Source organism: Panthera onca, chromosome B4 (assembly GCF_046562875.1).
Source record: "Panthera onca isolate mPanOnc1 chromosome B4, mPanOnc1 haplotype 2, whole genome shotgun sequence".
Taxonomy (NCBI): Eukaryota; Metazoa; Chordata; class Mammalia; order Carnivora; family Felidae; genus Panthera; species Panthera onca.
This window is the reverse complement of record NC_138345.1, coordinates 122,642,188-122,657,241: the sequence shown is the minus strand read 5'-3', so window position 1 is coordinate 122,657,241 and position 15,054 is coordinate 122,642,188. Positions and strand designations below refer to the sequence as shown.

Sequence of the window (15,054 nt, the reverse complement as noted above, 5' to 3'; positions counted from 1 at the left end):
GGGTATTTCAATAACAGGGAACAGCATGTGTAAAGGCCTTGATGTGGCAAAAAGCCTGGTGGGTTTAAAGAATAAAAATAAAACCAACTGGGACAAATTTGGGACATAGTATGCAGGACTACCACTGTAGTTCAACACAGAATTGGAAATGTAGGAAAAGCCAGATTGCATAACGCCTTGTGGACTGGGTTAAAAATTTTGGACTTTACCCTTAAATTGATGAGAAGCCATTGAGAGTTTTTAAAGATGAGAGTGACTGCACCAGATCTGTACATTGCAAATCTCCCGAGGCTGCATGAGGGGGGAGGTATGGAAAGGACACAAAGAAAGTCCACTTGGAAAGCAGTTGTGCTAGCCCAGGCAAGAAGTGATGGGGTCCTGAACGAAGGGACAGCAGTGAGGATAAAGTAAAAAGGACAGACTTAAGATATTTGGAAGGAAGAATGGACAAAGATTGGTTATGGGATGTGAAGGAAGAGAGGAGGAGAGAAGTAAAACAATGACTCTCAGGTTATTGGCTTGGGCAACCAGGTATCTGAATCCTTTCCAAAACAGACTTTGTGGCTTTATAGGTGGTAGGCACGGCCAGCAACAGAGAGTGGGCAAGGGGCGGGGCTGTTGTTGGTGCTGCCCTGGTCTATTGGTTTGCACGTCTCTGGGCGGGGTCTGCAGGATGGCAATGGCAGTTACTAAACCACTTTGAGACTCTTGTCTCCTGTGTACCATCCTTTCTCCACTTGGTGTGGGGCTGATGGAATGCAAAAAGTCTCTCATTGTTGGCATAGATGGAATATAAATAGGAAAGAAAGAATTGTACAGATACTGTTTAGAAGGCCCAACCTTCTAGCCCTGGGTGATGGGGCTCAATGACCCTTTCCAGACTCTATCCTTTTTATGTTCTGAACCAGACTTCTCAGCTTTTGAATTTTCCACCATTTTGTACAAATGTGTCATTTTTTGATTGTCTCCTTTGTGTTCAGAGTTTTACTTAGTGCCCTGCGTACCTTACCTACTCTAACCCAGCCAACACCACGAGGGAACTGGAGCTAACAGTCTCACTTTACTGATGAAGAAACGTAGGCTCTGAGAATCGAACTGGCCAACCTCAAGCCAAGCTCCTAGTGACTGGGGTTAGTAATCCACCCAGCCTGCCTGACTTGAAAACCCCTGTTCTTGCTAGTCTAAAGATGGCATTTCTGAGATTTAACCTCAGCCATGATATCAAGAAAGGGTAACATGAAAAGCTCAGTATGAAATACCCAGAAGACTTTTCCATACGGTTACCTGTTCCCTGAAATCCCCGCAAAAACAGAACCACACACGTCAACACCCAAGTCACAAAAATGCTGAGATTTAGGAAAGTGATTGCATGTAGACTGCCTCCTGTAGAATTCCCTCCACTTTGTCCCTTCCACGCCTCCCCCCCCCTTCCCCACTCCTCCTTCACCAACAATATATTTTCCTGTCAAAACATACTTGGTTACACGCAGTGCAACCAAAATTGCTGCTATTAGCTTAATTGAGACAGGGTGATTATAAATAAATTACATGCAGTGCTACTGAAATTGCTGCTATTAGCTTAATTGAGACAGGATGATTAGTCATCATCAACTGAAGCTTAATTCAGAGTGTACTGTGCATGGCTGCAGAGATCCTGTGGTCATCTGGCTGCCCAAAGGATCAAGACCAAACCGCCAACAGATGGACTTCAGGGCCACAGCTCCCTTTCCCTGGCAACCGAGAGAACAAAAGTCCTTGCAGCCTGGTTGGTGGTGGTGGTGGGGTGGTGGGGGGGGGGGTCTTGACGGCTGATAATGAACTTCTTAGGCACTTTGAGCTGGAAGGGACTGTGGTTAGAAACGTTCCCTGTGGAAAATCTGTGTAGAAAAGTATATATGTACGTGTATCGATGTATCTCAGCATGTGAATCTTCTGTCGCTTCCTCACAATGATTTGAGATGGGATTTCTAATGCTATTTTACTTTTTTTACTAATTATAAAAGAAATCCATACTCACAGTACAAAACCTCAAAAGCATAAATAGTATAGAAAAATCAAAGTTACTCTCTCATTTTTGTAAGGTTTGTTAGGCCCTGGTGTACGTTTTCCATCACTTCATTTGTACATTCCCTCCATCATAGTTGATACCTCCTGGATATGCAATTTTATATTAAGCTTTTTTTTCACTGATGAAAATATCTTCAAACTACCTAGACAACGTACATTACAGATCAAAGATAAAGAGCCGAATAGGGCAGAGAGATTGTCATGGGCTTCTCACTCCTGGAGGCAGCATGATGAAGTGAAAATCCACTGGTTAAGGGAGATCTTCCCTCATCCCCCTGGTTTCCTGCCTCAACCCTCAAACCTCAGCTCGTCAGCCAAGGGTACAAACAGAAAACTCCCATGGAGGTGCTCTGTGGGCTTCATTTTTCTCATATCTTGATCAATATATAGAAATATTCTCCAAGACGGCTTATGGGTGCAAAAGTCTATGCTGTATACTTAAGGGCTGGGGAGAGCCATTTATTACAGACTGTTATTTTTTTAAATTCTTTTTTATGTTTATTTATTTCTCAGACAGAGAGAGACAGCATGAGTGGGGGAGGGGCAGAGAGAGAGGGAGACACAGAATCAGAAGCAGGCTCCAGACTGTGAGCTGTCAGCACAGAGCCTGACGTGGGGCTCGAACTCACAAACCGTGAGATCATGACCTGAGCCGAAGTCGGTTGCTCAACCGACTGAGCCACCCAGGCGCCCCTATTACAGACTGTTAAATAAGACTTGTAGGTGAGGATGACTGTGGTCCACCAAACCTTAATGATTGGCAAGTATTAAGTTCATATTTTGAGTCCTAACTATGGAGATGTGTTCTTCCTTTAGCCCGGTAGGCAGGCTCCTAAAGGGATGCATTCAGTGCTGCTTGGAAATCAAATCATGGTGCCCAGTTTACTTACTGCATCATCCCAAGGCAACTTATCTTCATCCAATAGAAGGGCACCAAGGGTAGTTTTAAGTTTTCGGATTCCTAAGCCTTCCTTCCTGTAATTAATGACTCCAAACCATTCAGCCCTGTGAGGAAAACCTAAGAGCTGTATTTTGTAATAACTGTGTCATGGAATGTTTTCCAAACTGAACAATCACTTAATTTACTTGGGATTTGAATTTGGAATAAGGATACGTAGTAATTTTAATTTTCTGCTGTGAAACATTTAGATTTCTCTTTCTCAAAATATATCTTAAGAAGCAAACTAAGAAATTCTTTCTTCCCTCCCTCCCTCTGATCATCCCTTCCTCCTTCCTTCTTTGCCTCTTTCAACAAGTGTTTGTAGTTCTTTCTGTGTGGCAGACTCTATGCTACAGACCCTCAGATTACATATATATATGGACCCTGGTTCTTTGGAACTGCTGGCAGACGGATTGAAACCAATGACGACAACAACAACAAAAATAACCAACCAACTAGCCAATCAGACAAGACAAAACAAGAACACAATATCTAAAAATCAGGGAGTACTTATCCTTTAAAAATACTTCTCTAAATATGACACTCCGTGATGCAAGCCCTTGTTTATGATTCATCAACACCTTGGTTTGAAGGGAAGGTGGGGCAGGTGGTAGAGGTCCTCCCTTATTGGGAAATTCTTGGAATGAACAAAGTAAGTTCTAGTGGTGATGCTAGTCTCTTGTTTTTCTAAAATTCAGGTACTATCAGTTTTTTGGTAAAATACCCCCCCTCCCTTTCCAGGTTTATTAAGTATAATTGACACATAACATTGTGTAACTTTAAAGTGTATAACGTGATGACTTGATACACATATATATCGCAAAATGATTATAACAGTAAGGTTAGTTAACACCTCTGTCGCTTCACATGATTGCCATTTGTGTGTGTGTGTGTGTGTGTGTGTGTGTGTGTGTGTGTGATGAGAATATTTAAGATCTACTCTGTTACCAACTTCCAAGTATATAATACAGTATTATTAATTATAGCTACTATGCTGTACATTACATTTCCAGAACTTACTCATCTTACAATTGCAAGTCTGTACCCTTTGACCAACATCTGCTCATTTCTCCCACCCCAGCCCCTGGCAACCACCATTCGACTTTGCTTCTATGAATTCAGCTTTTTTTCAATTTTACATAGAAGTAAGATAATGCAGTATTTGTATTTCTCTGTCTGACTTACTTAGCATAATAACTTCACAAGTCATCCATGTTGTCAGAAGTGGCAGGATTTCCTTCTTTTATGGTTGAGTGGTAGGATATATATCTGTATGATATTACTATACTATATATTATATATTATAATACATGTGATATATATGGGTACATCTTCTTCATCCTTTCGTCTATTGACAGACACTTAGGTTGTTTCCATATGTTGGCTATTGTGAGAAATGCTACAATGAACATGGAATATAGACATCTCTTCAAGATCTTATTTTCATTTCCTCTAGATGGAAACCCAGAAGTGAGACTGCTGGTTCATACGGTAGTTCTGTATTTAATTTTTTGAGGAACCTTCATACTGTTTTCCATAGTGGCTACACCAATATACATTCCCATATGCAGTACGTGAGGGTTCCCTTTCTTCCATATCCTCACTCATTCTCTCTTGTCTTTATGATGATAGCCATTCTAAAAGGTGTCAGGTGGTATCTCATTGTGGTTTAGATTTACATTTCCCTGAAGATGAGTGTTGGGCGTCTTCTCAGGTACTTACTGACTACGTGTATTTCGTCTTTAGAAAATGTCTATTCGGTTCTATGGCTTATTTTTTAAATGGAAAACTTAGGGCTGCGTTGTATGAGTTACTTATATATTTTAGGTATTTACCTTATATTAGATATACGGTTTGCAATATTTTTTTCACGTTCCGTTGGTTGCCTTTTCATTTGGTTGGTTGTTTCTTTTACAGTGCAAAAGTATTAGTTTGACATAGTCCTACTGGTTGACTTTTACTTTGTTGCTTGTACTTCTGGAGTTATATCCAGAAAAATTGTTGTCAAGAAGCAGTCCTTCTTGAGAAAGAAGAACAAAGGTGGAGGTGTCACATGTCTTGATTTCAAATTATATTACAAAGCTATACAAATCAAAACAGTATGGTACCGGCATAAATTGACCAATGGAACACAGTTGAGAGGCCAGAAGTAAAGCCATGCATATGCAGACAGCTAATAGTTGACAAGGGAGCCAAGAATACTCAATGGGGAATGGATGATAGTCTCTTTAGTAAATGGAGTTGGGAAAACCAGATGTTCACATGCAAAAGAATGAAATTAGATGCCTATCCGACACCCCTTGCAAAAATTAACTTGAAATGGATTAAAGACTTAAGTGCAAGACCTTAAACCATAGGACTCCTAGAAGAAAGTGCAGGGAAAATGCCCTTTTAATTAATTGGGCTCATCTCTGACTAAGGTATATGCCCCACCAACACTGAAAGACACCCTTGGCTTCTTTCCACTCTTCAGAAATATGCTGCTTATGGGGGTGCCCGGGTGATTCAGTCAGTTGAGCATCTGACTCTTGATCTTGGCTCCAGTCATGATCTCACGGTTTGTGGGATCGAGCCCCGCGTCAGGCTCCGTGCTGAGTGTGGAGCCCGCTTGGGAGTCTCTCTCTCTTCCTCTCTCTCTGCCCCTCCCCCACTCACATGCCCCCCCCCTCAAATAAATTATATATATATATATATATATATATATATATATATATATATATATATGAAACATGCTGCTTATGATTGTTGGGGGAAAGGCTGCCTGCCGGTGGGTGAGCCTCAAAGGAGAAATGATTATCTTCATTTTTCTATATTGAGATTGATTTCTCAGGTGAGCCCCTGCTGCAGGATAAAGGTTGACCCTGAACTGTAATGAAAACAGCATGAAACTGGGTGCTTCAAACCCTCGTCTCATCTTTGCTTGACTCCTTTTCCTGGGCCACTGTTTATGCTGGATGCATGAGGATAATCATACTGAGCTACCATGCAAGATTTTTGTGGGACTTACAGATAAAGTAAGTCCCTAGCACACATAGACAGGCATATAATAAAGACCCAATAAATACTATTTTAAAAAATTGCAATAGCAGCAAGCATGTACCTGTTTGTTTATCAAGAAGCTGAGGAAGGAGAGCGGGGCTGTCAGAGCTCACGAGCCCCCATTCAAATCAAGCAGGGACATGCTAGGCCTCTCTGCCCAAGCCTTGAGAAGTCAAGTGTCTCCTCTCTCCTAGGGTTTTAAGGATCCTGTGTATCGAGCAAGACGGAAGCAGTTTGCTGACATTGCCTACAGCTACCGACAGTAAGTCCACTTTGCTGGTCTTGGGGAAGAGAGAAGCACACGCTCCTGGCTTACCTTTTCCTTGCCCAAGTTTGGAAAATACCAGCATAGAGTCCCGTCTTCGGCGTGTGTGTGTGTGTGCGTGTGTGTGTGTGTGTGTGTGTGTGTGTGTGTGTGTGCGCGCGCGCGCGCGCATGTGTGTTTAAACCCTCCCTTTAATAACACATGTTTCAAAAAAAAATTGCTGCTAGACAAAACAAAATTACCCACCATGCCGGCCGGCCTTCTCCCCAGCTTTGTTGTGTCCTTATGCGCTAACGTCTGAAGTAATTACAAAAGGCCTCGGCCCTGAATAACACAGCCTCTGGTATTCTCCACATTAAACAGGGAAGAAGGAAAAAGAGAATCATTTACATTCAAGGAGGAGTTGGCTGCTTTACTGAAATAATGAATCATTTGAGGTTTTAGATGAGCCGTGCCTCAGCGTTCTTCTTTGATCTGATCTGACCCAGCTGCGAAGGGCAATTTTCAGAGGAGTTTATTGTTTTCTGCTGGGATTCTACCCTATTTTAGCCAAAGGAAAATGCAAATATCAAAGATGTCAGTTTGGGAAGGGAGCTGTTTTTGCTGTTTTGAGCCCTCAGGAACTACAGAAATGCTACCATGGGGAAACTTAGCGTTTGAGGCCTGAGCTCCATTCCTGAGTTAAGACGTGAGAAAAGACATGCTCAAGATGAGACATAAATGTTGACCAGGATCCGGACACCTGGGTGGCTCAGTCGGTTAAGCATCTGACTATTGATTTCAGCTTAGGCCATGACTTCATGGTTCGTGGGTTTGAGCCCCATGTCAGGCTCTGCGCTGGAGCCTGCTTGGGATCCTCTCTCTCTCTCTCTCTCTCTCTCTCTCTCTCTCTCTCTCTCTCTCTCTCTCTGTCTCATTCTCTCTCCGCCCCCCCCCCCCACCCACCCATCTCATTCTCTCTCTAAATAAATAAAAATTTTTTAAAAGTTGACCAGAACCCTGAGGGATGGTACTTTAACAGCTTTGATAGATTCTGAGGGCGATGAAAATAATAGGGCTCTGTTGACTGAATACAAAGTTACCGTCCAGATGGAAAGACCTCCGGAGAAAATAAGACAATTCCCTTCTCTGAATGACTCCCGGCAGTGGAAAGATCCAGAACTTCGGTTAAACCTGATTTTGGTTAAACCTAGGCCCATTTGGGTTTGGGGCCTTGGCTTGTGACAAACAGGAACCACAGAACATGGCAACCTCTCCCCACTTTGCCTTTGCCCTAACATGGTCAGGTGAACACCATCAAATCGGGTACAGACAGGAGCCTTTTTCAGGTAGCCAATAATAATAACTTAAATTTATGATCTCCTTGCTCTGTCTGGGGCTTTGCTAAATGCTTTGCTTACATTATTTCATTATCTTATTTAGTCTTAATAATAATTCCTATTCTTATTCTTATATTCTTATATTCTTATATTCTTATAATTCTTAATAATAATAAGTAACCTACCAAGGTCATAATATAACTAGTAGGTGGCATCATCCCCTTTTGAATTCAGATTTCTCTAACTCCAAAGTCATTCTTACCCACTTCCCTGAGCGCCAGGATTCTCAGCGTCAAGAGACCACACTTCTCCATATAATCCAGGAGCTGCTTAGGAAGGACATTCACTTACTGCCTGGCTCTTGCGATTTGAGGAGAGAAACTGATCCCCTAACCTCCTTTCCATAAAAATGTTAAACCTGGGCCACCTGGGTGGCTCAGTCAGTTAAACGTCTGACATCAGCTCAGGTCATAATCTTACAGTTTGTGAGTTCAAGCACCACATCTGGCCACGTCTGCTGTCAGCGCAGAGCCCGCTTCAGATTCTCCGTCCACCTCCCTCTGTCTGTCCCTCTCCTGCTCACGCTTTCTCTCTCTCAAACATAAGTAAACATTTAAAAAAAAATAAATAAAAATGTGAAACCTAATGGAGAAGCCTGGAATGGATTGAATGCCTCACCATTCTCCATGTTTATCAAGTAAGTTAAATTGATTATTGAAAACCATCCATGGATGCCTGGCTCTCTGAGAATCGTTAGAGATCTTCTAGTCAATTTCCCCATTTTTACAAATGAATCTCAGATGGTTAAGTGATGTGGCCAAGGTCATGTGGCTAGTAGGGCTGAACTTGTTCTCAAATTCAAAGCCTATTTCAGAACTCATTTTAACTCCTCTCTTTTAAACTTTTGACCCTGTTTACCATCCGTTTCTTCTTTGAAATGGTCTCTTAGCTCAGTATCTGGCACAGTGGATTTTCATTATTCGAGGATTACTTGCTTCATTTATTTGAGACCTCCAATTCAATTCTTGTGGCACTTTTGCAATCATTCCCAGACATGCACGGAGTGGGGGAAGATTGGAGTTGCCTGATGCACGAGGTCTCAGACTGAACAAGGTGACACTGCCTTCTTATTTCAGCTTCTATACTATAAACAACTATTCTTATTGAAGTCTATTTAGATTAGAGACCCGGTTGCCGAATTTTTGCATTTTTTTGTTGATCATTTTCCTGTTTAAAATGCCCCCCTCCCCCCAGCACAGTGGTAAAGTGCCGTCTAGGGTTCCTAAGTGTGAGAAGGCTGTAATGTGTTTATGGAGAAAATGCGTGTGTTAGATAAGCTTCGTTCAGGCAGGAGTTATAGTGCTGTCGAGATCAACGTTAATGAATCAGCCGTATATATTAAATAAGATTTCTTTATACAGAAGCCCACACAAAACGAAGTTAAGTGTTATCAGTTGATGAAAATGTGACGAGAGCTCATGGGACCCTAGTGCTATATTTTCTTCTGGACCAGTGGTTCTGCGTTCAGAGTCCAGCTCAGAGCTCATGGTGACCTTATGTAGCACAACTACCAATATAAAGAGAATCAAATGTATTCTACTCTCTACTGATTTCCCTCCCTCCTTTCTGAGGTTTGTTCCCAGTTCTCCCTGGCCTGTTCATCTCACCCCAGAGCTTGTAATGTCTTTCAGACTCAACTTTGGCCCTCTTCCTTGGTTTCTGCCACCCTCCATACCAATAGCCCCCACGTTCAGATCTCTGGCACTTTCCGCATGGGGAATGAGGCCCAAGCTCCTGCGTTATGAGTCATGGAACCACAGGATATTGATCACGTGACAGAATGTATCTACTAAGTTCCAGGGCCCACCCCAAGAGCAAGACCCACAGAGCCCATGCCCTCTGGGGAATACGGGGAAGGCAGTGACAAAAGTAACAGTAAACGAGATAGGTGTTCCCAGGTGTTCCCAAAGTTAAAACTTGGCTGTCCCGAGGCCGTATAATTAGGAGTTGGAATGTAGATTGGGCAACTAGGTCAGCAGGAAGTAAAGTTTAGGCTGAGAATTAAAGATTGAGCTGGAGTTTACAGCCAAAGAGAATGGGAGTAGTGAAGGAGAGAGGGTGGCCCGTTTAGCTACAGGGCTTTTGTTTTGAGATGTGAATATTGGGGGCCAGAGTCAATTCCTATAGAGAGTAAAGAAGCAACTAACCCCCACCACTGCTAACTAATGACCTCTTCTCCGCCCATCTGCCGTGTGGTGCTCCCACTCTCCTGCCCAAGAACATTTAATGAAAGTCTTAAAACATCAGATTGAAGAGGCGCTGAAAAATGGCAGTTGCAGTTCTGAGGCACCAAATTATTTTTCTTGTAATAATTACCTATGTGGGAAGATCTGGTGTAAAATAAGACTCCAAGGAGAGGGAAGGCTATGCCACGTGCTGGAGTATCTTGAATGCCGTATTTGGTTGGTGAAATAATTCAGAAACAACGTCGTCTACTTAAAACACTTTTTTGAAGAAGGATCCTAATTGGCTTAACTAGATATCTCTTCCTTATTTCAAACTAAATGGACACTCTACCTAAAATGTCTTAGTTTAGTTTACTTAATGAGACCATGACTTGATGAGAATAATTGACAATTTCTTCAAAGATCAAGGATCTTATGAAACCTCAGGTCTCTTGATGGAAGTGGAAGATGGAATAAAATGTGCTGTGTTTACTTTCTAAGTAAACCATGGAAGTTAGTGTGTACGTATGAGACAGAGAGAGAAAATATATTCTGAAATGTTCACTACATCCAGACAGCACTTCAGAGATGACTTATTTGATTCTTATTACAACATTACAAGACGGATTTGACTGTCCTTATGTTGAATATATACATGGCTCAGAAAGTGGCAATAACTTGCTCAAGTTGCCACACGCTTCTGTCCCTCCCACCCTCCCTCCCTCTCTCTGACTCTGGAGTCCTCTGCATTGGCCCTGCTCTCTGGCCATCAGTGGCGTCTCTCTTGGAGGTGGGCCCAGCACCAACCAGGCTGACACCTCAACACAATTAGAGGTTCTATCTCCTTCCAACAGGTTCCACAAAAGTTTTCTCTGTGAGTCTCATTGGCTCTGATTAGAACATGGGCCCGTCTCTCAGCCACTGTCTATGACCAGGGAAATGAGATGCTCTAAATAGCCAGGCCTGGTCACATGCCCAGGTAAGAGTGGTGGAGTCTCCTCCCACCTGAACCTGAGGCTGGGAGGGGAGGAGGCTGCTTTACTGGAAGAATGGGGAAGGGACATGGCACACCCTGGAAAGGTAACTATTAACCAAAGGGACATCATGGTACCCAGGATGTTACTATCTTTTTTTTTAAAAAAATTTTTTTAGCGTTTATTTATTTTTGAGACAGAGAGAGACAGAGCATGAACAGGGGAGGGGCAGAGAGAGAGGGAGACACAGAATCTGAAATAGGCTCCAGGCTCTGAGCTGTCAGCACAGAGCCCGACACGGGGCTCGAACTCACGGACCATGAGATCATGACCTGAGCCGAAGTTGGACGCTTAACCGACCGAGCCACCCAGGCACCCCTGTTACTATCTCTTAAAATTGTATTACCAAATAGCAAATCACCTTTATTTTAAATAAGACTCAGTTATGATAATTATCCATTACCCAGTGGTATTATTATTTGTCAGCACCAATATTTGGTACTTTGTACATAGTATTTCACCTAATTCTCCTCTATACCTCCCAAATAGTTACTTATCAGCCTATGTACCAGCGGCACAGACTAGATTTAGAGAGGTTTACTAAATTGCCCGAGCAGTTATTCAGCTAGGAACTTGTAGAGCCAAGTAGTGAACCCTTCTCTGTCCATGTTCGAAGCCTGCTTTTTCCCTCCATCAGCACTTAGCCCGGAAATAATGGTGCATCCTCAGGCAGGGGCTTGCCTGATGTTTTCTTTTCACAAACCCTGCTGGCCATTATAGGGTCTTCTGAGTTTGTGTTGCTTCCAATGCATCAGCAAAAATCTGCCCTAATCTCTGCCCACCTTTCTGTGGAACATAACACTGACTTTACTTTAATGGCCTTGGATGAGCTACAGCTTTGAAAGGGCAGGAGAAACCTAGTTTGGAGCCTGAGGATGATCCAGCCTGAGAATGATCCAGATTCTTAAGCAAAAAGTTCTGCCTCGTCCTAGACACTGTGTACCCTGTTAGGAAACAGGTCTGTAGTGCAAAGAACAGTCGTTAGATTTTTAAAAGTCAGGCTCTGTTTGATTTTCATTTGTTTTTACTCTTGAGAACACAGCTCATTCTTAGATGTTTTTCAAAAGAACCTTTTGAACTACTGACTCTCAAACTATAGTGTATCCCCTGGAAGCTTATTGCAGTCCAGATGCCTGGGCTTTCTCCTCCCCCACAGATTCAGGATCTATGGGACAGGGTCCAACATATGTATTTTAACCAGCTCCCTGTAGCTCTGTTATGTCATAACAGAAGATGCTACAAAAGCAGATCTTATACCTGGCATGGGTTTAAATACCTAAGGTCAGAAATATCAAATCTAGGGGCACCTGAGTGGCTCAGTCTGTTAAGCGTCCAGCTTCAGCTCAGCTCATAATCTCACGGTTCATGAGTTTGAGCCTCGTGTCGGACTTTGTGCTGACAGCTCAGAGCCTGGAGCTTGTTTCAGATTCTGTCTGTCTGTCTGTCTGTCTCTCTGCCCCTCCCCCACTCATGCTCTGTCTGTCTGTCTCTCTCTCAAAAATAAATAAAACATTAAAAAAATTAAAAAAAAGAAATATCAAATCTAGCAAGTGCATGCCCACTAAACAAGGGTCTCAGGCTCACAGTCCATATATTAAATCCACTTTAGACCGCAGATATAATTGCGTTAGTTGACATAATGCAAAACAAGATATTGCTTTACTTGAACTTGGATGCCTTTGTTTAGAAAGAGGATGTGTCTTTCAGTTGTCTTGGCTGCCACCCTCCACTGTCCATACCCACCACTTTGCCCATTTACGTTACCCGCTGGGCCCTTGCAGTTAAGTGAATTTCCACTCTGGGTAAACAATTGGAGAGAGAGAAGAGCAGAAAGGCCAAGTGATTTTCCAAAGCGAGAACAAATCTCTGGTGTGGTTGGTGAGTTGACAACTTGTATCGTGGCTTAGCCAAATTGCATGAATGTTTCCTATATCAAGAAGTGGAACTTTCTTCTTTCGAATAACTTAAGAAACCCCCTGTAGTCTGTGACAGTTCACAGGTTCTGGACCTCCCTCCCTCTGCTAATGCTCCTTCTTCCTCTGCTTTACACCTGCCTTTCTGGAGACAAATCTTTCATGCCTATATTCCAGTGGGCAGCCCATCCCTCGAGTGGAATACACAGAGGAAGAAAAGAAAACCTGGGGGACGGTGTTCAGGACCCTGAAGTCCTTGTATAAAACTCATGCTTGCTATGAGCACAATCACATCTTCCCGCTTCTGGAAAAGTACTGTGGCTTCCGCGAAGATAACATTCCCCAGCTGGAAGAGGTTTCTCAATTTCTGCAGAGTAAGTCTACTTCAGGGACAAAAGTGGGGGGAGCAGGAGGGAAGGGAAAGGGAAGAAAGTAAATCACGGCTAGTACCAGGGTATGTGTGGTGATGCAGGCAGGTTGATGGTCGGAAAAACAAATCTCACTGCTGGGCTCTGCCTCACCACCAGCTTCCACTGTTAATCCACTCTCATCCAAGACAAGGCATCGTGTGTGGGTTTTGCCGTATCCCTGTCCCTGAAAACCTTTTTTTTCCCATTCTTAAAGTCCCAGGTGCCCAGGCAGGGTTCTCCTTGCAGTTCCTGCTGGGTTATAGATGGCTGCAGTGTGCTTTGTGTACGAAATGTGTTATTTGTGGCAGCACCAAGAGCCCTGAGCTCTAAGTCCATGCCTCTGACTAGTAGGAATCTTGCTTTGACCCCATCTAGTTGGGGGAACCTGCCTCAGTTTGCTCACCTGTCAAATAGAGACCGTCTCGTAGGGAAATTGTGGGAATGAAAAAAGATGTAGTAAGTAAAAACACCCAGCATGGTGCTACATATACAGGGGGTGCTCAGTGAATTTGGGCTGAATTGGAATCTGAGTAACTCTTGGGGGGAAAACATTATTGGGATGCCTGGCCTCTGCACATCATTTCCAAGTGAGGTAAGTATTTTCCTTTCTGCCTGGAGACATTAATTTGGCAAAACCAAGATAAGACCCACCAGCTAACGCATACTAAACACCTAGTATGTGGCAGGTAGAATGAGAGAAAGTAGGAGGACAGACCACAGGTTTATAGAAATGAAGAAGTTTCTATGGCTCTGAGCTGTGTGGAAATGGTATGGCCAGCTCTGGGGCAAGGAGCCAGGGAAATTATGTGGCAGGGAAGGAAGTGGCAGCTGGGATAGACTGGGGATGAGCTAGATGAGCTTAGGGTCCCTTCTATCTAGAGGGTCTCTACTTGCCAGTTGAAGGAAATGAGAGGCCAAGCAGAGTGAATTTCCGCCTGCAGGTCCAAGGAACATAGGCAGATGGACAGCAGGTCCTAAAGGCATGCTCTGGCTAAATATCCATTTTGCCATGACCAATAGTGAGATAATAAAGTGGTAACACTAGCAGCTGGGGAGTTACAGAGAAGTCATTCAGAGAACAGACTTTGGAGCCAGACTGACTGTAGATGTAACCTTGGACAAGAAATTAAACTTCTCTGTGTCTCAGCTTTCCCATCTGTAAAGTGGGAATAATACAAGTATCTACCTCGTAGGGTTATTAGGAGGATTAGTTAGTAGATATAAAGTGCTTAGAACAGTATGGCGGGTAGTATATGGTGCTAGCTATCATTACCATCATCATCGTCGTCGTCATCATCATCATCATCACCATCATCACTGATTATTATTCTCCTTCCAAGTTTGAAACAAATTGGGAGACAGATAATTGGAACCAGAGAGAGGATCAAAATGTCAACTTTATTACTGATGAAAGCTACTTAGAGAATGCGGTGTGGATGTACAAACAAAATGAACTTCCTAATATTTCACCTCTGAATTATGTAAACTTATCTACCAATTCATGGTCAAGTGTATATTCCATTGCATGGCCAAGAGCAGACCAGAATGTGCACCTCTGTGAGCAGACAGGCGAGAAAGGACCAAAGAGGTCACACAGGGAGCATTCGTTTTCTCTTCCCAAAGGCTCCAATCAGACAAGTCCTTGCTCTTTGGGGGGGTGTATGTGTGAAGGGCAGTAAAGAAGCTGGAAGTATTCCTTTCATCCTTTTCCCTTCTGGAAGTGGAGTGAAAAGTCCCTTTCAACTCTAGAGACATGAGAAATAGGGAATAAGTGTTTCATCCTAATAAACAAGAATGAAAGCTAAATTTATTAAATGTCTCCAATGTGCTAAGGACTTTATA

At 43.0% G+C, this 15,054-nt stretch overlaps 1 protein-coding gene across 2 annotated transcripts in view; it reads left to right on the top strand.

The window, feature by feature from the left end:
* Nucleotides 1-15,054, top strand: part of PAH (phenylalanine hydroxylase) — a 102,487-nt gene that overhangs the window by 72,409 nt on the left and 15,024 nt on the right. For both annotated transcript variants that reach the window (XM_060656582.3, XM_060656581.3), the window contains 2 exons: nt 6,241-6,308; nt 12,980-13,176. In XM_060656582.3, the coding sequence (XP_060512565.3) occupies nt 6,241-6,308; nt 12,980-13,176 (265 nt within the window). The remainder of the gene's footprint in view (nt 1-6,240; nt 6,309-12,979; nt 13,177-15,054) is intronic.